This window comes from Anthonomus grandis, chromosome 10 (assembly GCF_022605725.1).
Source record: "Anthonomus grandis grandis chromosome 10, icAntGran1.3, whole genome shotgun sequence".
Classification (NCBI taxonomy): domain Eukaryota; kingdom Metazoa; phylum Arthropoda; class Insecta; order Coleoptera; family Curculionidae; genus Anthonomus; species Anthonomus grandis.
This window is the reverse complement of record NC_065555.1, coordinates 3718295-3741832: the sequence shown is the minus strand read 5'-3', so window position 1 is coordinate 3741832 and position 23538 is coordinate 3718295. Positions and strand designations below refer to the sequence as shown.

Here is a 23538-nt window from a genome sequence, read left to right as displayed (position 1 = left end):
AAATTTTCAAAATGACATTTGGCCAATTTTTTGAGTTATGAACTTAGTGTCAAATAAATAGAAAAAAATTAAATATTTTCAAAAAATATTTTTTTTCTCAAATTCCTGTACGAATTTGGAAAAACGCTGAAATAGGTGTCCAACGAAATTGTCCATGGAATATGTGTACAAATTTTCAAATTGACATCTGGTCAATTTTTTGAGTTATAAACTTTGTGTCAAATAAATAGAAAAAAATTAAATATTTTCAAAAAATATTTTTTTTCTCAAATTCCTGTACGAATTTGGAAAAACGCCGAAATAGGTGTCCAACGAAATTGTCCATGGAATATGTGTACAAATTTTCAAAATGACATTTGGCCAATTTTTTGAGTTATGAACTTAGTGTCAAATAAATAGAAAAAATTTAAATATTTTCAAAAAATATTTTTTTTCTCAAATTCCTGTACGAATTTGGAAAAACGCTGAAATAGGTGTCCAACGAAATTGTCCATGGAATATGTGTACAAATTTTCAAAATGACATTTGGCCAATTTTTTGAGTTATGAACTTAGTGTCAAATAAATAGAAAAAAATTAAATATTTTCAAAAAATATTTTTTTTCTCAAATTCCTGTACGAATTTGGAAAAACGCCGAAATAGGTGTCCAACGAAATTGTCCATGGAATATGTGTACAAATTTTCAAAATGACATTTGGCCAATTTTTTGAGTTATGAACTTAGTGTCAAATAAATAGAAAAAATTTAAATATTTTCAAAAAATATTTTTTTTCTCAAATTCCTGTACGAATTTGGAAAAACGCTGAAATAGGTGTCCAACGAAATTGTCCATGGAATATGTGTACAAATTTTCAAAATGACATTTGGCCAATTTTTTGAGTTATGAACTTAGTGTCAAATAAATAGAAAAAAATTAAATATTTTCAAAAAATATTTTTTTTCTCAAATTCCTGTACGAATTTGGAAAAACGCTGAAATAGGTGTCCAACGAAATTGTCCATGGAATATGTGTACAAATTTTCAAAATGATATCTGGTCAATTTTTTGAGTTATGAACTTTGTGTCAAATAAATAGAAAAAAATTAAATATTTTCAAAAAATATTTTTTTTCTCAAATTCCTGTACGAATTTGGAAAAACGCTGAAATAGGTGTCCAACGAAATTGTCCATGGAATATGTGTACAAATTTTCAAAATGACATTTGGCCAATTTTTTGAGTTATGAACTTAGTGTCAAATAAATAGAAAAAAATTAAATATTTTCAAAAAATATTTTTTTTCTCAAATTCCTGTACGAATTTGGAAAAACGCTGAAATAGGTGTCCAACGAAATTGTCCATGGAATATGTGTACAAATTTTCAAATTGACATCTGGTCAATTTTTTGAGTTATAAACTTTGTGTCAAATAAATAGAAAAAAATTAAATATTTTCAAAAAATATTTTTTTTCTCAAATTCCTGTACGAATTTGGAAAAACGCCGAAATAGGTATCCAACGAAATTGTCCATGGAACATGTGTACAAATTTTCAAAATGACATCTGGTCAATTTTTTGAGTTATGAACTTAGTGTCAAATAAATAGAAAAAAATTAAATATTTTCGAAAAATATTTTTTTTCTCAAATTCCTGTACGAATTTGGGAAAACGCTGAAATAGGTGTTCAACGAAATTGTCCATGAAATATGTGTACAAATTTTCAGAATGACATCTGGTCAATTTTTTGAGTTATGAACTTTGTGTCAAATAAATAGAAAAAAATTAAATATTTTCGAAAAATATTTTTTTTCTCAAATTCCTGTACGAATTTGGGAAAACGCTGAAATAGGTGTTCAACGAAATTGTCCATGAAATATGTGTACAAATTTTCAGAATGACATCTGGTCAATTTTTTGAGTTATGAACTTTGTGTCAAATAAATAGAAAAAATTTAAATATTTTCAAAAAATTTTTTTTTTCTCAAATTCCTGTACGAATTTGGAAAAACGCTGAAATAGGTGTCCAACGAAATTGTCCATGGAATATGTGTACAAATTTTCAAAATGATATCTGGTCAATTTTTTGAGTTATGAACTTTGTGTCAAATAAATAGAAAAAAATTAAATATTTTCAAAAAATATTTTTTTTCTCAAATTCCTGTACGAATTTGGAAAAACGCTGAAATAGGTGTCCAACGAAATTGTCCATGGAATATGTGTACAAATTTTCAAAATGACATTTGGCCAATTTTTTGAGTTATGAACTTAGTGTCAAATAAATAGAAAAAAATTAAATATTTTCAAAAAATATTTTTTTTCTCAAATTCCTGTACGAATTTGGAAAAACGCTGAAATAGGTGTCCAACGAAATTGTCCATGGAATATGTGTACAAATTTTCAAATTGACATCTGGTCAATTTTTTGAGTTATAAACTTTGTGTCAAATAAATAGAAAAAAATTAAATATTTTCGAAAAATATTTTTTTTCTCAAATTCCTGTACGAATTTGGGAAAACGCTGAAATAGGTGTCCAACGAAATTGTCCATGGAATATGTGTACAAATTTTCAGAATGACATCTGGTCAATTTTTTGAGTTATGAACTTTGTGTCAAATAAATAGAAAAAATTTAAATATGTTCAAAAAATATTTTTTTTCTCAAATTCCTGTACGAATTTGGAAAAACGCTGAAATAGGTGTCCAACGAAATTGTCCATGGAATATGTGTACAAATTTTCAAAATGACATTTGGCCAATTTTTTGAGTTATGAACTTAGTGTCAAATAAATAGAAAAAAATTAAATATTTTCAAAAAATATTTTTTTTCTCAAATTCCTGTACGAATTTGGAAAAACGCTGAAATAGGTGTCCAACGAAATTGTCCATGGAATATGTGTACAAATTTTCAAATTGACATCTGGTCAATTTTTTGAGTTATAAACTTTGTGTCAAATAAATAGAAAAAAATTAAATATTTTCAAAAAATATTTTTTTTCTCAAATTCCTGTACGAATTTGGAAAAACGCCGAAATAGGTGTCCAACGAAATTGTCCATGGAATATGTGTACAAATTTTCAAAATGACATTTGGCCAATTTTTTGAGTTATGAACTTAGTGTCAAATAAATAGAAAAAATTTAAATATTTTCAAAAAATATTTTTTTTCTCAAATTCCTGTACGAATTTGGAAAAACGCTGAAATAGGTGTCCAACGAAATTGTCCATGGAATATGTGTACAAATTTTCAAAATGACATTTGGCCAATTTTTTGAGTTATGAACTTAGTGTCAAATAAATAGAAAAAAATTAAATATTTTCAAAAAATATTTTTTTTCTCAAATTCCTGTACGAATTTGGAAAAACGCCGAAATAGGTGTCCAACGAAATTGTCCATGGAATATGTGTACAAATTTTCAAAATGACATTTGGCCAATTTTTTGAGTTATGAACTTAGTGTCAAATAAATAGAAAAAATTTAAATATTTTCAAAAAATATTTTTTTTCTCAAATTCCTGTACGAATTTGGAAAAACGCTGAAATAGGTGTCCAACGAAATTGTCCATGGAATATGTGTACAAATTTTCAAAATGATATCTGGTCAATTTTTTGAGTTATGAACTTTGTGTCAAATAAATAGAAAAAAATTAAATATTTTCAAAAAATATTTTTTTTCTCAAATTCCTGTACGAATTTGGAAAAACGCTGAAATAGGTGTCCAACGAAATTGTCCATGGAATATGTGTACAAATTTTCAAATTGACATCTGGTCAATTTTTTGAGTTATAAACTTTGTGTCAAATAAATAGAAAAAAATTAAATATTTTCAAAAAATATTTTTTTTCTCAAATTCCTGTACGAATTTGGAAAAACGCCGAAATAGGTGTCCAACGAAATTGTCCATGGAACATGTGTACAAATTTTCAAAATGACATCTGGTCAATTTTTTGAGTTATGAACTTAGTGTCAAATAAATAGAAAAAAATTAAATATTTTCGAAAAATATTTTTTTTCTCAAATTCCTGTACGAATTTGGGAAAACGCTGAAATAGGTGTTCAACGAAATTGTCCATGAAATATGTGTACAAATTTTCAGAATGACATCTGGTCAATTTTTTGAGTTATGAACTTTGTGTCAAATAAATAGAAAAAATTTAAATATTTTCAAAAAATATTTTTTTTCTCAAATTCCTGTACGAATTTGGAAAAACGCTGAAATAGGTGTCCAACGAAATTGTCCATGGAATATGTGTACAAATTTTCAAAATGATATCTGGTCAATTTTTTGAGTTATGAACTTTGTGTCAAATAAATAGAAAAAAATTAAATATTTTCAAAAAATATTTTTTTTCTCAAATTCCTGTACGAATTTGGAAAAACGCTGAAATAGGTGTCCAACGAAATTGTCCATGGAATATGTGTACAAATTTTCAAAATGACATTTGGCCAATTTTTTGAGTTATGAACTTAGTGTCAAATAAATAGAAAAAAATTAAATATTTTCAAAAAATATTTTTTTTCTCAAATTCCTGTACGAATTTGGAAAAACGCTGAAATAGGTGTCCAACGAAATTGTCCATGGAATATGTGTACAAATTTTCAAAATGACATCTGGTCAATTTTTTGAGTTATGAACTTAGTGTCAAATAAATAGAAAAAATTTAAATATTTTCAAAAAATATTTTTTTTCTCAAATTCCTGTACGAATTTGGAAAAATGCTGAAATAGGTGTCCAACGAAATTGTCCATGGAACATGTGTACAAATTTTCAAAATGACATCTGGCCAATTTTTTGAGTTATGAACTTTGTGTCAAATAAATAGAAAAAAATCAAATTGGTTGGGATTGGCTAAGTATGCGAAACAAAAGAATTCTACACTCATTATGTTTTTTTTTCAAACTTTTAAAATACAAAAATCCATCGGAAATCCAATGGATTTACACAATATTAATATACATATAAAACAGCTTTTAACCATGCCTTTTCATACTAAAAAAATGTTCAAAATATCTTTTTCTAGTAAATATCAAATTTCGGACTTCTCTGTTCAACCCAAAGTATTTAAGAAACGAATTAAGGACTTATTACTTCGCAATAATCTGGTGCCGTGGCATTGATAGATACTTATTGCGTCTAAATCTGCATATATTCCATTAAATTATCTGTAATTACTTATGTACCTCTCATACTCCTTCCTCATCCTTGTCATGTTCCTCAGCCTGTCTTATGGATTTTTCTTTTATACTTAAAACAAACATATCAATGTCATAATAATATCATGAACTCTCTACATATAGAAAGAACATCAATTCAGCACCTCCAAGACCATTGGAAGACAATTTGAGCCACACAACCAGTTCTGTTCCAACCCTAGAGCTCCCTCTAGACAAACCACCTTCGGATGGCCCCTCAGAGGGAGTCACTGCAACCAAATCCAAACTGGAACGAAGGTTTTCCAAAAAAATCGTCAGAAAACCCGTCAAGGTCACTCCAAGGAGTCAAGGTCAGTTACACTCAAATTAACCCTATTCAACAAAACATCTGTGATAATTGATTCCAGAACGTCCGGCGTTGAAACCAAAAGAAACGTTCCAACAAGTGATGACCCAGATGGAGAATCCCAACTGGGAAACCCAGGTGGAGGGTCTACAAGGGTTGTCCAGACTTGCCAGGGAGCACCCCGAGGTCATCGAGCACCAGATCCATCAAGTATCCATGGCCTTGGCCAAGCATATTAAGAACTTGAGGTCCCAAGTGTCTAGGGCGGCTTGCGGTAGTGTCATAGAAGTGTTCCTCAGCTGTAAGAAGGGCTTGGACGTGGTGAGTCTATAATAGTAAAAACAGTAATTCCATCCTTTTTTAACATTCTATTGATAGGAACTCGAGGAAGTGGCGTGCTCGTTACTTCAAAGGACCGCCGACACGAACAAGTTTCTACGCGCAGATGCGAACGCGGCCTTAGACGTGATGTGCGCGGAGTTGCCTGCGCATAGGGTGGTCGCCGTCGTGACCTCGAAGGGGTGTGGCCATCAGAACGCGGTTGTCAGAGCCTCCGCGGTCAGGTTATTAGGTAACGTTTATTAGGGCCTGGCAACGTTGGATTTAAACAGTATTTATAAATTGCAGGCGATGTGGTAAAGCGTCTCGGGGCAGAACGAACGTTTCAACTACCGAAAGAGGTCAGGGATAAACTCTTGCTGGCGGGTGCGAACGCTTTGGCCGACGGTAACCTGGAGGCGCGACACCGAGGCAAAACGTTGTTTAAGTACCTCATCGATCATCAGCAGTTTCAAAAATGTTTGCACGAGGTTGTGCCTCAGAACGTGCTGAGACACATCTCCAAGGTGTTGGCCTCCTTAAGGTCCGGAACGTAATTTTTTAACTTTAATATTGTTGCTATTTATTGATATTGATGTTACGTTTCTCTTCCAGTACATTTATAATGGTTTCTTTGTTGCGTTTTTATATATATTAATATTGTAGCTAGGTAGGTAGATATAGGGATTAGTGTTATAGTTTAATGTTACGTTTATTAAAATATTTCTATAGTAAAATTTGTTTTTTCTTAAAGTGCCTCAGAAGCTAAACTTACGGAGTTCCGTCAAACAAGTGACATACGGAGGCACTTTTCTCCACTGTCATTAATGTCAAATTTATCTTGACAAATGACAGATATCGGATATTCATGGCCGCTTTCCATGGGTACGAAGGTTGAATATGGGGGAGGGGAATAGTCTGCCACCCAAGATGGTTCGAATATGACTTTAATGACATTTTAACTGTCGTATTTGACGTCTTTTTTAACTATGCAAACATCCAAATGTCTAGTTGTCATTGTGCAACTGCACAGAACAGAGTGTTTTCTAATAATGTTGAGGTGCATTTTGGATGTATTATCTTCTTCTAAGGTGTACTTGCTTCAATAAAGATACTATTACTAGATTCAATGCTATTTTCGACATACCTATGGCACAGGTTTCAATTTTTACAGTTTAACTCTAATTCTTAGATCTCCATCTTTCACCGATCAAAATTTCGGGAATTTCCCTTTACTTGTCTTTATCTAGGTTAAGATTTTGTTTCTTTTTAATGTCAAATTTGCTCCCATAACTATGGTCCTAATTCATAATTAATTATTGCTAAGTATCTACATCTAAATATCTTGAAAGTACAGACTTAATTGCCTCAAATAAGCAATTTCTTGAGAACTACATTTAAATCAAATACTATTTTAGTTGATGTGTTGGTTAATTCTTGAAAACAATTACGAGGGATGATTGAGACATGCAATATTAACATTTTTTTTCACTATTTTAATAAAATTTGGGTATGTTCAAACTGATAGGCCTATTGTTAATTTCAAAATAAAATTCTATTTCTCATCTTCAGTAAACGCATCAATTTCTGTAGTTCGTGGAATGACTTCAAATATCGCGCAACATATGAGGTTTAAATTTCCCGCCACGCGCCACCCAAGTTGATCGCCCCCTACTTGTTAACAACGTCAACAGAGCTGTCAATGGAATTTCCGTCTGATCATTAGGCAACACGCATTTCTCTATATTTGTGTTTCGTGGTCAGTGTTGACAGGTGTGGCACATTTAAATTTGAACTGGAATTTCTTAACCTAGTAAAGTATTATTATTAGTAAAGTATGCAGTTTTGTTTTTTTTATATATGATCAATAATTGATAAGGTTTTGCGAAATAGCGAATAGTGTCTAGTTTTATAACAAAACTATGTGTAAAAAGAGTACTATGACGTATGGTAAAAATGGATCTATGTGTTTAAAACTCCCATTACTTTACAAGGGCATAAATGGAGGAATCCGAATCGAGGTACTGTTAATTAGTTTGTTATTTACATTCACATAGAACATTCACATTGCACAAACTTGCTTAATGCATAGCATAAGGTTATAATGCCAAAACACACAAATTACATGGCATAAGAAATTTAACCAATCAGAAACGACGATTTTTGTGGTATCAACCTTCGTGTTTTCAACCGCTATTTTAAAAAATTAAAATATAACCTCAATCACAACCTGTCAAGTGTCACTTAACCTACAAAAAACAGATTTGATTTGCTACGCATAGCATGGCTCCATAATTCACTTATTCATCTTTATGTAAAAGCAATATGGCCGCCGCCCTCTGGCCTGTGATTGGCCAAAGTCTCTTATGAGTTTATCTATGCACCATGCAAGTTTGCTTAAACAAGGAAAGAAAGCTTGAGCATTGCAAATTTGTCTGGAGTGACAAGTGACAGATGGCAGCGAATTTTTTAAATTGGACAACATTCGAGTAAAATATTGGAATAGACAAATGTTTTATTCAGACTGAACCTAACCTTGCTCACAGTCGCCTTTACATATGACGTTACGAAATTTTAAATAAATGATAAGATCCTTAAAACAATATTTTTAATTTTTTGAAATCTACGGATGCCGCGCCGCTTGTAATAACATTCACACTCACTTATTGAATTTAAAGCGAAAATACAAATATTTTCAATAAAAACATCCCGGCTCTCTCTTGCTCTCCCGCTCTTTGTCGAATCGAGAAAACGTAACTGGGGTGACAGTCAGCCGCGTGTCTTCGTCACTGAAAGTACCTTTAATAGTACCTTTAATGCGTGAGATTAACGCAATATGTCAAGACTACCGAAAACAGAAAAAGTTTTAAAAAACCCGCCAAAACTGTCGTTCTTATGGACCGCGATCGCATCGATGTTTTTACGTTTAAGAACCTTAAAAAGAAAAAGTGACGCCGTACTCCTGGACGCCGACTGCGAGCTGACCTCAGGAGAAACAATCGAAAATAAAAGTTTCAAACGAATCTCGTGCGTCAATAGGGCGGTACCCTTAACCTACGAGTCCCTTAAACGGAGCATCTTAAACGACCTGAGGAGGTACGGAAGGGAGGCTTTGGCTTACGATATCGAAGTCGGGAAACTCACCACAGAAGAACTTAAGGGGGTGTTGTATGAGGTTACGAGTGAGGAGATCAATTTGGTGTTTTTGTGGAGCTCGTTTTGTCAAAAAGTGGAGGTTTTGGAGGAGTTGCTGCGGCTAGGCGCCAGTACCAAGTAAGAAGCCTAAGAGAAGTACAAAGTACTCATTATCACTCTTCATCCGTTCATCTTTTATTTTACACATTTTTATTTATTTTTTTTTGACAATATACAAGGCGGCTTCAAGTCGTGGTATTTTCCCCTCTAGTTGTAAAGAACCCACATCAATCGTACCACTTGATATATTGCTCCGGCACCTGTCACCAAATAGCAAAAGTCGATTTAAAAAGAGACTTAAGAGCAGTCATCATCTTTAATTTGTACTTAAGGGAAAGGACTTATGGATCATTATATATTTATTTTATTTTTATCTTAGAACTAGGGGTATACAGGGTGTTTCAAATTCGACCCTCCACATATGGGAATCTCGGAATCTATAAGAAAACTTAGGAACAAAAACTTATCCTAAACCTGTGAAATTAAAAGAAAAATTATTTAAAAGACGTGGAAAATGACCTCAAATCCAGGAATAAAACGAGATTTTATTCCAAATGCCTGGAATAATATAACAATGCTCGAAAAATCTTAAGATTTATTTCAAAAATTTTAAACATTCAGACTTTAAAAACTGAAAAGAAAAACTTATTTTAAAATATTAAAATTAAAAGATAAATCTCGAAATTATTTCAAAGGGATTATTTTGGCTTTAAATGGCGTTTATTATTTCTGTTAAAAATGCCACGTCTTGTAAATGTAATATTATCGGTTTAAGAAAATTGGCATAATCAGTAATTTTTTGTGCTGATCAGTTACAAAAAAACTACGGTCTTTCAGCATCACCTGGATGCCCCGAAATCCACTAAGCCTTCAAGTACTTGTATGACAGACCATAATATTTTGGGATTTTTTCATTTTTCGGGTATATTCCCTAAATCGAATTTTTTCACCAAAAATTGTTTTTTTTTCGAAATTGAACTAATATTCCAACGTCTTGATCCCATCACCTAGATCACGAAAACACCCAGCTATAACGGGATTCAACCAGAAATAAGGGAATGAGAGCACTTAAATATTTGGAAAAAGGTCATTTTTCGACCTCGTTGTTGAGCCCAAAAATAGGCTACAAAAATGCAATATCTCGGCTAATATACGAGCTACGACCTTGTGGATGGTCTCGTTGGATTCGGAAAGACGAAACTAAGACAAAACCGTTGAAATTATCCCGATATTGCCTATAGAAGCTGAGATATCGACCTCTAAAGTTTGGGATTTTTCATTTTTCGGGTACCATAAAACGGGGCTACTTTAGCACACGGGGAGCGTGCGCGCCTTTGTTTTAACTTTTAATATTCAGTGTCCGAGAGTTGTTCAGACAGGTCGGTATGTTCCGCGGCGCGAAATATGGTGCGAAATTATAGTAGGTTGCCTGGATCGAGGCCCTATAAAAACTACACGGAACAAAATTTAGCGAATGCATTGCGAGCTGTTAGGGAAGGGAGGATGTCACAAGTACGAGCTTCCGAAACATGGAAAATACCTAGAGGCACTCTTCAGAATAAGCTGTTTGCGAAACATGAGGGTCGTGTAGGTCACCCCACCATCCTTACCCAACAGGAGGAGAGGCTAATTTCAGAGACCATCAACCAGGTAGCAGAGATTGGGGTTTTCCCGTTACTGTTAGTGACGCCAGAGAAATCGTGCAAAAATATGTTACAAAACAAGGCAGAAATATTCCTGGATGGCCCAACAATAGACCAGGACCCGACTTTATTGAAAAATTTATTACCAGAAATAATATTAGCATTCCATTGGCATCTAATAAACTAAAAGGGTTGAAAGGGTTCAAGAACATTCGCGTTCAGCAATAAGTGTACCTATTTGTATTCAAAATTATACTACAATTGCTAGGTTCAATAGAAGTATTTTTTCTCATGGCGGCACCTTAATTATGTCTACCAATAGCGACTTTTTAGCGGTCACTAAGTTCGATATCTTATTATCTGAAAAGAATTTGAATTTTCCATCGTTCATAACGCTTTACTTGACCTTTACATTATTTGTATTTATCAATCACCGGACGCTAATATGTGCTGATTTTCTGCCAAAAACTACTGAGCTTGCTGGAATCCCTACCTATAAAAAGTAAATTGATTTTATGTGGTGACTTTAACATTGACTTCACCAGTGTGTGTGCTGCTCAAGAGTCTCTGCAATCGATTTTTGATTCATTGGGTTTAGAAATGCACATCAACTCTCCAACCAGAATAACTAAAAATAGTTCTAGCACAATCTTGAGATTGTACTGTCTTAAATGCAGGGTTTTCTGATCATGAAGCTGTGATTTGTAGATTTTCTTTGGAATCAAAAAACAAAAATACTTTACGTCGATTAGGCCGTGTTTTTGGTGACAAGAATTTATTAAATTTCAAGAATCAGTGCCTTAAGTGCAATTGGGATTTTCTTTCTGATGATATCGATGATAAGTTTTCTAGATTTACAAGGACTTTATCAAATATTTCAGATAAGTGTTTTCCTTTGAGGCCTATAAAAATTAAACATCATAAGCCTTGGTCTACTTGTGGCTTACGTATATCAGCAAAAAACATGCGCTCATTATCGCATCTAAAAAAATTCTCCGTCAGCGACGTTTTCCACATTTACGTCAGGCGATACAGAAGAGTTTATCACAAGACAATAAAAGCTGCAAAGGATGCCTATTATAACAAAAGGCTTACTGATTCTGGTAATGTGTCTAAAGAAACATGGTCTATTGTTAACGAATTGAGAAATAAATCTTCCTCGCCTAGCACTATCACTACTTCACCGGAGGACCTTAACAATTACTTTGTAAATGTGACTAAGAACCTAATGACCGCCATATCACCTTCTCACGATCCACTTTCGTATCTTTTTAATGGTAATTTGCACAGTTTCTTTTTCACCCCTGTATCATTCACCGACCTTCGAAGTACAATTAACGAAATAAAAACTAAATCATCGTCTGGTACAGATGGCCTAACTCTCAAACCTGCCTGATTGCACCTTAAGTCACTTGGTGAACCTAATTAACATGTCATTTCAGAGGGGAATCTTTCCAAGCTGCCTTAAGACTGCAATTATTATTCCACTGCATAAAGGAGGGGATAAAGATCAAGCCTCACATTATCGCCCAATAGCACTTCTCCCAACTTTATCTAAGATTGTTGAAAAACTGGTTAAAGAAAGGGTTTTGTCATTTTTGCTTAAATATAGAATTCTAACACCGAATCAATTTGGATTTTTGAGAAATAAATGCACCAGTGATGCTATGTTCTCGCTCCTAAATAGTGTTTATTCTAGCCTAAACAATGTACACTCCACAGCTACAGTTTTCTGTAGATTGTGTTAATCATAATATTTTAATTAACAAACTGCAACACTATGGGTTTAGAGGATCTTCTCTCAAATGATTTAATCATATCTTAGTTTCAGAAGTCAACTCGTGAAGGTTAATACGACAACATCTTCATGCCAACCAATTGAATGTGGTGTGCCGCAAGGTTCAGTTTTGGGCCCTATTTTGTTTCTCCTATTTACTAATGACATGGCCAATCTGGATATCAGCGGCAAAATTTGTCTGTTCGCCGACGATACCAGCTTTACTTGGAGCACTCCAGATATCACGTCTCTGCATGCAACTATATCTAACGATTTACTTACCATTAAGTACTGGTGCGATTCCAATCTTCTATGCCTTAATATCTCTGAAACCAAGGTTGTATCATATAAAAGTACCATTCAACCTTTGACTCTACAAAATACCAGTTTGGATATTGTTGAATCTGTCAAGTTTTTGGGACTAATTTTAGACAGCTCTCTAAAATGGGAATCTCTCATTGCCATAAGATCTATTTCCAAAGAATTAAGCTTTTTAACATCTAAATCAGTTCATTTTGCCCTTTTTGAGTCACTTATTCGTTACGCCATTCCATTCTGGGGTTTATGCTGGGCCACTCAATTTGAGCGCGTATTCAAGTTGCAAAAGAGAGTGATACGCTATTTACTGGGACTTGACAGTACAGCTCACTGCCAAGAATACTTTAAAAAACATAGAATATTAACTCTTCCTTCACTGTTTATATTTGAATCTGTTTGCTTAATCCGAAAGCATGTGTCAGAATTTCCAAAGAAAACTTTACTCTATAGAGCAAAAAAAATGCACAATCATCTTCCTTTTACGATTAAATCTATGACAACGTTTTCCTGTTTTCGCCATGCCTTAAAAGCTTTACTGTTGGAAAAGGCTTTATACACAGTAGAAGACTTTCCTTTTAAATATCACAGACACACACTGGCCCTATTTACTTTATAGTCTCCATCCCTAGAATTAGTTATACCTATATTGTGATAATAGTTGTAATTTAACTTCAATTTATTTTGTATACTTCTTTTACCTAATTTACATTTTTGTATTGTTTTATATTCATTTTAATATCAACTTCTGACTTTATAAACATTTAGTTGTATAAGTAATTTGACCATGTACAATAGGTTACCTATTTTGTGTAAAATCTAAATGTCTTGTGTTTTTGTGTACTCATGTGTTTATTTATTTATCTATATTAGCTTTGTCTACAAAATTTATAATGTTTTGACAATAAAGCGATTGTATTGTATTGTATTGTAAACATCAGCAGGCAGTTTTCCCAAAACCATATCCTACAACTCCCGAATATGTTATTTCAACATTTAAGATATTTCAAAAAATATTATATCAACCGACAAGAAACAACAGCTTTACACTTTCAACAATTATTATAACTTAATATTTCTTAATATACCTACATTTAGAGAATTGCCGCAATATTTAAAAACGTTTATATTTAACCACCTCAGAATGTTGTTTTAACTTTGGAAAATCTATATTTAATTAATTTTAAATGTTAATATAAATTTGTTCATTATAGTAGGTTTGGTCTCCTTAAATGAATTTCTTCGTAAAAGGTAAAAGGTTCGTTGGAACTTAGGAGTAGGAATAAAACACTAGTAATATAGTCGCCGGTTTAATTCCGTTTTGTAAAGAAGTCCCATATAGAACAGATTAAAGATATCGTTGATATGTCTAATATATTTTATCTTTAAGATATCTGTATATACTTTTTGCTATAGACATTATTAGGTTTGATTAATATAGCAATTTTATTTTCATTATGAATTTTCTTATAGTAAAAAAATACTATTTTTTTATTTGTTCAAATCATTTGCTCTGATTGACAAGAGAACGAGGCAAATTCGCCAATTAGATACACAAAATACAATTCTGCTGTTGCGCATGTAAAAGAAGAATTTTCATCATCTTAACCTCAAACTACGATGTTTGTGAATTGTATATTCAAAGGTAAAGGGTGTTTTTTTGAGAGGTACTATAAAAAAAATTTATTGACATGGTATTGGTTTTATTTAAAAGATATTGTTATGCCATTAGTGCTTAAAAATGATTTCGGGCATATGAGCGCCACGGCTGGTTCGAACGTAGCGTAATCGAGAAGTCCAATTTTTGACCACTTTTTCAAGCATCTGGGGCCGTATCTCGGCAATAACGCGGCGAATGTTTGCTTCCAAGTGATCCAACGTCTGTGGTTTATCTTTGAGACATGTGACTTCACATATCCCCAAAGAAAGTAATCCAGGGGTGTGAGATCCAGTGGCGAAGCGTGAACTTTTTTTTCGGGTAGACAAACAATAAAAATCGTTAATTAGAAAAAAATGTGTATTCAATATTATTCACTTTAATGAAATAGAGAATGAATGCGCATGAAATATTAACTCAAAGAGAAAAATTATGTAGTGATATAAAAAAGAAAACAATAATTACTACTAGCATAAAAAGATAGATAGATAAAAATAAATACTACTTACAAAAAAACACAACATATTATGTAGGTATAACCATAACTTATAAATCCATAATATCCATTATTTTAAAATTAATTAAATACAAATAAAAACACAACTAAAATACAACAATATCGAACAGTCGTTCACAAAATATCCACTAAAAAAACCTTTTCTATACACCCAAAAATAAAAATACTATTTATTTATTTATTAAATTACTATAGCACGCGCCCCCACCAAATGCGGAGATGTATTGCGGCCGACCAGATCAAGCGTGTCCATAAACAGTAACCCTCAACAGCATAATAAAATAGCTGGTCGACTTCGATAGACAAAAGCTCGAATGTCTTTTTGCGAGTAAATTCTGCATACGTAATAGGCTGAATACTGATGCGGCCGGCCTTCCGTCACCTGCTTGAAGCCTATTTGGTTCGATTAGATGCTCCAAATTTCGGAAGACAAATATCAATGTGTCTTCCTGGGGCTCGTATACATTAATTGGGTGTCAGCCCTACATTTTTATTTTAATTGGTGCGTCAGGCGAGGTGCGCCTTAGATATTATTATAGATAGATAGGTATTATAGCTATAGCCGTTTAGATACCAGAGAAAAACAAACCACCGAGAAGCGACAAAACCCGCATTTACCGTTGATTTTCTGGGGTCCAATTTTGGTGCCCTTGAGCGGGCTTAAATGACTAGCGCTACATATAAAGTAACGGAGAAAAATCGTTTTGGCAATTTAATAGTTCCGTACACGGAGAGAAATACGACAATTAATAGATTAAAAATTTTATTGGGAATTTGAAATGAAAACTATTATATTATTTTGCTGTTGGTATAGTGAAGTTACCTAAACTATACCGGGTGACACAGGAAAAAGGGAACACGCAACAACTTTTTTATTTTTCAAGATAAACAAATGTATGAAAAAATATACTGGGTGCATTTAAAATAAGAAAGTTCTTGTCATTTCCGGTTCAACCGGAAGTGATAAAAAAACAATTGAATACGTCAAAATATGCCTTTATAACCATTCTATTAACATACCAAATTTCATTTGTTTATCTTGAAAAATAAAAAAGTTATTGCGTGTTCCCTTTTTCCTGTGTCACCCGGTATAGTGCCAACTATAAAAATTACCATTTAGGATAAATAATGAAAAAACAAAAAATCTTCTAAAAAAACTTTCATTTTTTGAGGAAATAATATTGGCTCATTGTACAATGAAACACAAAAATACATTGGCAATAATTAAATTAAACCTAGGTACATTTATACATTCCGCAAAATTTTTAGTTTTCAAACATTTTTATCTTTATTTGTTTTTAAGACCCTATTATTATATTTAATGGTGTAAAATATTTTCAATATTTAGAACCTATTTTCAACCATAAAAAATTTTAAGATAAAGGTTTTTGGAAAATGTGCACAAGGGTATTCATAATTAATAGTTTTCATTATGTTAAATAAATTGTTAGTTATTCCCTGGTTTATGCACATTTTCTCAAAATTACAATTGAATATTTCCTTTAATTTAAATATATATTATGAAATAAACCCTTCTGGCGGAGATTGTAAGCCACCAAAATTACATATACTGGAATTATAAGCCTTAAAATGAAGAAATAATCTATTTATATCAAATTCATCACACATTTTGCCGAAATTGGTGCAGGTATCACAGTTAATATGAACTTCAAGTGCTCTTTTCATAATATAGCCACAAACATACCGAAAGGCATTTTCTGTGGGAATATGGTCGGCCTTATAACCAGAGAAAAACAAACCACGTGTGGTGGTTTTTTTTGGTGGTTCAGGTGGTTTGTTTTTCTCTGATATTACCGGACTAACCGACGGCTGGCAGGGGACCGGCAATAAGACAGGTATACCAAATAAGCTCGCACATGCGTAAGAAAAATCGGTCCCGGCTTTGTCCCTTCTCGGTGGTTTGTTTTTCTCTGTAGATACTATGTAATAATAGTAAGGAGAGCGACTACGTTCTGTGTTATTTTTTTTAATTTTAATTCAACAATTACATGAAATAATTACGTAATAAATTAATGACAAATAACTGTATAATTTTGGGTAGACAGTGTCTACCTTGTCTACTCGTACGCTTCGCCACTGGTGAGATCACACGATCGTGGAGGCCAGTTCACAGGTCCATTGCGTGAAATTATGCGATCATGGAATGTTTCCCGCAATAAATTGATAGTGTCACGCGCTGTGTGGCATATTGCACCATCTTGTTAAAACCAAAGCTCTGCCACATCAAGTCGGTTCAACTGAGGAACAAAAAAGTCGGCAATCATGGCTCTATAAACGTTCTCCATTGACTGTAACATTCTGGTCGTTATCATTTTAAAAAAAATATGAGCCAATGATTCCTCATGACCATAAAGCGCACCAAACTGTGACTTTTAATGGATGTAAGGGCGTCTCAACAAAAGCTTCTGGATTTTCTCCACTCCAAATTCGGCAATTTTGCTTGTTGACGAAGCCGTTCAACCAAAAATGGGCCTCTTCGCTGAACAAAATTTTGGATTGAAAAAATGGGTCAAGCTGAATACTGTTTTTCGCCCATTCACCGAACGTACGGCGCGCATAATGGTCACGCGGTTTCATTTCTTGCACAAGTTGGATCTTGTAAGCTCGCAAGCCAAGATCTTGCCGCAAAATCTTCCACAAAGTGGATGGGCACAGCCCCAATTGTTGTGCACGATGGCGAGTCGTTTCATTCGGGTCCTCTTCAACACTATGCTCCACAGCAGCAATAACTTCTTCTGTGCGCACTGTACTACGATACAAATGTTGCGCCACAAATGCTTTTCCACAAATGTATCGGACAGTATTTAACGCGCGCGTGTTATTTAATTTGGATCCACACACCTAAGATGCATTTGCTACCAAACGGCATTTGAAGCTACACCGCATTTGTGTTTACTCCCCGGATAATCAGCCTGTCCGATATCTGTTGCGGCGTGTCGTGTCACGTTTTAAAATAAAAATGAAGGACGATATTACATAAATACATAGACCATTTTATTTATTCAGGAAGTAGAAAAATCTTATATGACCACACTTTGCAGGTAACATTCATCATCATGATTTCATAATTGCTTTAATACTTCAAAATTTCCCTTTTTGGAACAACCATTATAATAGAGATGAACCCAGCAACGACGTTTCCTTCGGTTTTGACTTAATAATTGCCACATCATAAAATCATCGTCATCAGAAGACGACGATATGGCTACAAATGCGGAACTAAGCCTTGATGTGTACAAATGGACAAAATGTTAAACGAAATTATGTCGAAAGATAAATGTGGCGCCACCTTTGTAATTTAGGTGTGCGGCAGGCTTTAGAGACGTCTCACATGTGCTATATGGGGTCATTTTCTTACCTCTGATTTCAGATACTCAGATAGCATTCATGGCCTCACCGCCCTACATATCTCCTGCTTCGTCGGATGCAGTGAAATAACAAATTACCTGCTGAAACACAATTTTAATATAAATTTAATTGACAAATGGTACAGTCCGTTACATTGCGCCACTTTGGCCAGTAAAGTTGGTATTGTTAACATTTTATTGGATCACGGGGCGAGGGTGAATTCCATGACCAACGGACCCGGTTACGAGACTCCCTTGTATATTGCGGTCAAGGTGAATGCTCTGGATTGCGTTAAAGTTCTGATGGAGAGAGGTAAGATTGGGCGATTTTGTAAAACTAGGAGACAATACGACGATTCTTAGGGGCCCAGGTCTACCAAGAAGGTAAATTAGGCGACTTGTCTCCCTTATTCTTAGCAGCCGAACTGGGACGGGCAGATTGCCTTAAGGCGATTCTGGAATCAAAAGTCGATTGCAACGAATTTAAGAAAAACGAAAATGGCAATACCGCCTTACATATCGCTGCGGAGGAGGGTCATGCCGATTGTATCGACGTCCTATTGAAACACGGAGCTAATCCCAATTTAACGAACCTCAGGTAAGCTGGTAAGCAAGAAAACTGTTATACTAGTAACAGATGACTTGGTGTAAATGACATTGTGTGCATATAGCAACGGTTTTTCTTATTTCAAAACAGAAAAAAAAAGGGAATTTATTGTTTTGTTTCTTAGGGGTCAAAGTGCGCTTCATTTGGCAGTAAAAGCGAACTCGTACACTTCGGTGGTGTCGCTGATCAGAAGTGGGAACGCCGACCCGAATGTGGCTGATCAAACTAAGAGGACGCCTCTGCATGTCGCTGTCGAGCTGATTGCAGACAGCAGAAAGGACATTATTAAAGTTTTAATATGGTACGTATAAGAGGAAAGTTGCTTCCCTCTTTCACACCTCACTACTGACTATAAGCAATTTATCAGCTTTGTTATGAATCTGAAATCAATCAAATTGCTTATTGAGTTTCCAAAATACTTAGATTTTTGTAATGCCTTTGATAGTATCAAGATATTTTTTAATACATTGCTTTTTCGTAAAGAAGCTCTCTCAATCAACTATTATCAAGGTCTATATATTTGAACAAACAGAAATATACAGAGTTTGCTATTATAGTTTATATAAAAATCTTTATCGAAACCAAATTTATAGGTTAGAGCCTGATTTACTTTGGACTAATTTAATAATAAGCATCACAATAATTATGGACTAGATTGACTCGGTTAAGTTCATATTTAATTCCCCTTTGGTTAAATTATGAGAAAAATGATTGATTTATCATTTTTTGGGGGTAAGAAAACTCGCTGTAGTAAGTTCAAAATATTTCATTTATTCCTGGTTTTTGAACTTGGCAATCACTCAATTAGTGATCGAAATCCTTAGTTGAATATTATCATGATTATTTCATCGATTTAGGAATTATTGAAGCACAGCAACTATCTTAATTATCTGTGATCTTTGAACTTTTAACAAGTTTATTTTGTCAGGGTGCTTATTAAATGATTTACTAAATTCTAGGCATTTGATTCATTTTCAATCCATGGCAAAACTCTTAAATAATTCCAAAATGTTTGAATTTACAAGGAAACTTATAAGAATCTTTTTGATGAGGAAACTCATCAGCTTTCATATGAAGCTAAAATCAATAAAATCGATACATGATCTTTCGAGATATTTGGATTTTTGTAAAGCATTGGACAGTGTCAAGATTTTTTTAGTTAGTTGAAAAACTACTCAATAAGTTTAAAATAGTTGGATTTATAAGGAAACTTGTAATAACCTTTTTGGTAAACAGACTCATCAGCTTTTATATGAAGCTAAAATCAATAAAATCGGTTAACCAGTTGTCAAAATATTTCGATTGTTGTAAAGCCTTTGACAATATTAAGATTTTTTCAATCCATGAAACACTACTCAATAACTCCAGGTGAGTTGTATTTACAAGAAAACTTGTAAGGACCTTTTTGGTAAAGAAATTCATTGGCTTTCGTATGACATCAAAATCGCTTAACCAGTTTCCAAAATATTTCGATTTTTATAAAGCCTTTGACAGTATCAAGATTTTTTCAATCAATTGAAAAACTACTCAATAACTCCAGGTGAGTTGTATTTACAATGAAACTTGCAAGGACCTTTTCGGTAAAGAAATTCATTAGAAATTTAACTGAAACTAATAAAAATCATGGCATTAGTTTTCAAATGCCACAAAAATCTATACACATATCGTCGCCTCAAAGTAACACCAGGACATCTAAAAGACAAGCGATTCTAAGATAACTGCATAATTGGTATCGCAAAGAATGCCTTTACTTGAAGCAATACTACTATATCTCTGCAAAATATTCCCTAATTTAACATATCACATGTCCTTGTTGTTACATATGACCTAAAGTTAATTTCCGCCAAATCATTATTTGCAATTATCTCGGAACTACTACTATCAAGAATCTATATCTTCACACTATCAAGAACATCTTCTCTGATTCTATATTGTTACCACGTCCTCTGATAACTTCTAAAGTTCTCCAATCTCTCTCTAACTATTTCAACCAATAACTACGACCGAACTACCTTGGCTAAAAATATCCCTTTGACTCTAAATTCTTTCAGTAATGGTGCCGATGTAAACGCCCAAGACCAAGACGGATTCACCCCCCTCCACCTAGCCGCACTCAACGAACTCACACTATGCGTCAGCATATTGATCAGCAACAACGCTGACTGTTCAATCAAGACCAAATCAGGGATAACCGCGATCTCGTTGATAGCCAAGAAGACCCCGGGGGCCATACACACCATTAAAGAGAAACTGACGGAGAACATCTCGTTGATTTACCATCAGGAGTCGCTGAACGACGTGGAGATGTCCTTTGATTTCAAAACGGGATTGCACCACCCTAAAGAGTATGACATACTGAACGCTTTCATTGATGCCGGTCAGAAGGAGCTGCTGCTCCATCCGTACTTGATGGCTTTCCTCTACGTCACTTGGAGGAGGATCAGGAAATGTTACTACGGAATGATTTATAACTCGTTGATTTTCAGTTTGTTTTTGTTGTTTTACGTGCTGACCTCGTTGGCTTACGACTGCGACAGGCAAATTAAGGAGGCGCCCGCTAGTAATTCTTCCGTTTACTGCAACAACAACTCCAACTTGAACAAGTTTCTTCTCAATAGTCCTTTTACGTTGAAGACCCAATGGTACGTTCTGCTTTATTTCACCATAACGTTGGCCTACAGGAAGATTTATGGTTTCCAAGGTTATCCGTCGTTAAGGCATTATTGCATCAATTGGGGCAACGTGCTGGAGTGGCACGGGATCGTTTATGCTTTTGTCGTATCGTTTATTTATACCGGGCATGTTGAAACTTGGCAGGTGCACGCAGGTGCCTTTGGAATTATGGCCGCTTGGACCAACGTGATGTACATGATCGGGCAACTGCCGGTGTTCGGACCGTACGTCGAAATGTTCCAGAAAGTCCAGAACGAGTTCAAGAAGCTCTTGCTAGTGTTTTTTCCATTTCTCGTTGGGTACACCATAGCTTTTTGCATAATATTCCCTAATTCTTCGGCGTTTTACACGCCTTTCATAGGGTTTACCACCACATTGGTCATGATGACCGGTGACATGAACTATAATCTGCTTCTAGACTATTCTAGAGAGGAGAATCCCACTGATTTAGCTAAGTTTACTGCTCAGCTAGCTTACACGTTGTTTCTTCTATTTGTCACCATAATTCTTATGAATCTTTTGGTGGGGATCGCTGTGCATGACATCCAAGGGTTGCAAAAGAACGCTGACCTCACCAGATTGGTCAGGCAAGCCAAGATGTGCTCTTATATCGAAATGTCGCATTACAAGAGAAGCGCTTACTCGAAACTCATCATGACTGTGCTTCGAGTTACTCCTAAGGAGTATGTTCCGGTGTTCACGGTGAAACCATTGGAAGCCGAGCAGACTGTCAATCTAAAAGAGATTATTCAAGCCGCCTATGATTTAGCTAAAAAAAGAGAGACGGAGAAAAAGAAACTGTTGACTAGAGTGAGCTCCGAGGGAGGCGCCTGGAGGAAAGTCCTGGGAGGCAGCTTGAAAAGAGACAACGTCTCCAGCACGAAGTTCACCCAGGGATTAAGTAAGGTAATGCAGAAACTCGAGGAGCAGAGTAAGGAGCTGAAGAATTTGTCCAGAGAAGTCACCGAGTTGAAAGAGATGATAGAAAGTGGCGTTCCTATGACCCCGGTGGAAGATAAAGAAATCTGTTTTTATATTAATGATGAAATTATTAAAATAGATAAGTGAATGTTGAAAATAGAAGCTTTATTGAATAAGTCAGGATACGCCTTCTGTTTAAACTTAAAATTTATTCAAATTTCCCGCCAAGGCGAGTGGGTCGCGTATTGGTTCAGACCTCTTCAGGGGGCGCCACCGAAAAACTAAATATCAAAATATTAAGAAAAGTTGTAATTTTTTAATATGCACAATAAGTTTAAATTGCATCATTTGCATTAGAATAATTAATAAGTGCTTTGGTGATTTAAAAAAACACTTTCTTTAGTCTTCCCTTCATCGAGCGGGTTGCCTATAAAACTGGTCCACAACTGTCAAACCTTAAGGTGACATAATTAATACTTGACAGCTGATTTGACGTTTGAGGTATTTGTGTATTTTTTCTTACGTAGATTGAAAGCGTCTTTTTATATGTCTGGTTAAAGTATTAATATAGATAAGTGAACGATAAAATATAAACCTTTATTGAATCAGTCAGTATGACCCTTTAATAACTATGCTATTCATAGTTAATATGAATTAGTCGCGAATTGGTTCAGGCCAGGCCATTTGGTGGCGCCACCGACAACTAAATGTCAATTTATAAGGAAAAATTGAAATTTATTGAAGGATCGGCTTGAGTGTTGGTTTTTTGATAAGCTTAAATTACGTCACTTGCATTTGTACAATCAATAAGTTTGTGATAAAAAAAAAACTTCCTTTAAGTCTCTCCTTGGTGGACATTTTGATCCTAGAGATAATCTTGGTCTAATTTAACCCTCAAAATTATTCTTTGTAAACAGAGTTGCATTAAATAAAAATAGTCTCTGATCCATGGATCTAATAGATCCGCGCGTTGTGAACGTAGCTAAAAATGCGCCTTTCATAACGATTCTGTTCATAAATGAATTTAAATTTCCCGCCAAAGCGAATGGGTCGCTTATTGCTTGAAGACAAAGTTTA

At 34.3% G+C, this 23538-nt stretch overlaps 2 protein-coding genes across 2 annotated transcripts in view; both read left to right on the top strand.

Annotated features, from left to right (window-relative positions):
• LOC126740905 (uncharacterized) overlaps nt 1-6525 on the top strand; it is a 48010-nt gene extending 41485 nt beyond the window's left edge. Inside the window, exons 15-18 of the mRNA XM_050447090.1 lie at nt 5269-5474; nt 5532-5791; nt 5849-6041; nt 6098-6525. Coding sequence (XP_050303047.1) covers nt 5269-5474; nt 5532-5791; nt 5849-6041; nt 6098-6345 — 907 coding nt within the window. The 3' untranslated portion in view covers nt 6346-6525. The remainder of the gene's footprint in view (nt 1-5268; nt 5475-5531; nt 5792-5848; nt 6042-6097) is intronic.
• A 2016-nt stretch (nt 6526-8541) lies between these two features.
• Nucleotides 8542-22641, top strand: LOC126741527 (transient receptor potential channel pyrexia-like). The gene is made up of 5 exons (XM_050447979.1): nt 8542-9061; nt 18284-18573; nt 18624-18858; nt 18992-19168; nt 20919-22641. The coding sequence occupies exons 1-5, from the start codon at nt 8625-8627 to the stop codon at nt 22606-22608; spliced, it is 2829 nt and encodes a 942-aa protein (XP_050303936.1). The 5' UTR covers nt 8542-8624; the 3' UTR covers nt 22609-22641.
• Nucleotides 22642-23538: the final 897 nt, after the last annotated feature.

What these genes read in the sequence shown, in the direction of transcription:
- LOC126741527 (XM_050447979.1), top strand. Translation starts at nt 8,625, where the DNA reads ATGTCAAGACTACCGAAAACAGAAAAAGTTTTAAAAAACCCGCCAAAA. An exon ending in TAAAGTTCTGATGGAGAGAG is followed by an intron (nt 18,574 to 18,623) that starts GTAAGATTGGGC and finishes GACGATTCTTAG; the next exon opens with GGGCCCAGGTCTACCAAGAA. An exon ending in ATTATTAAAGTTTTAATATG is followed by an intron (nt 19,169 to 20,918) that starts GTACGTATAAGA and finishes AAATTCTTTCAG; the next exon opens with TAATGGTGCCGATGTAAACG.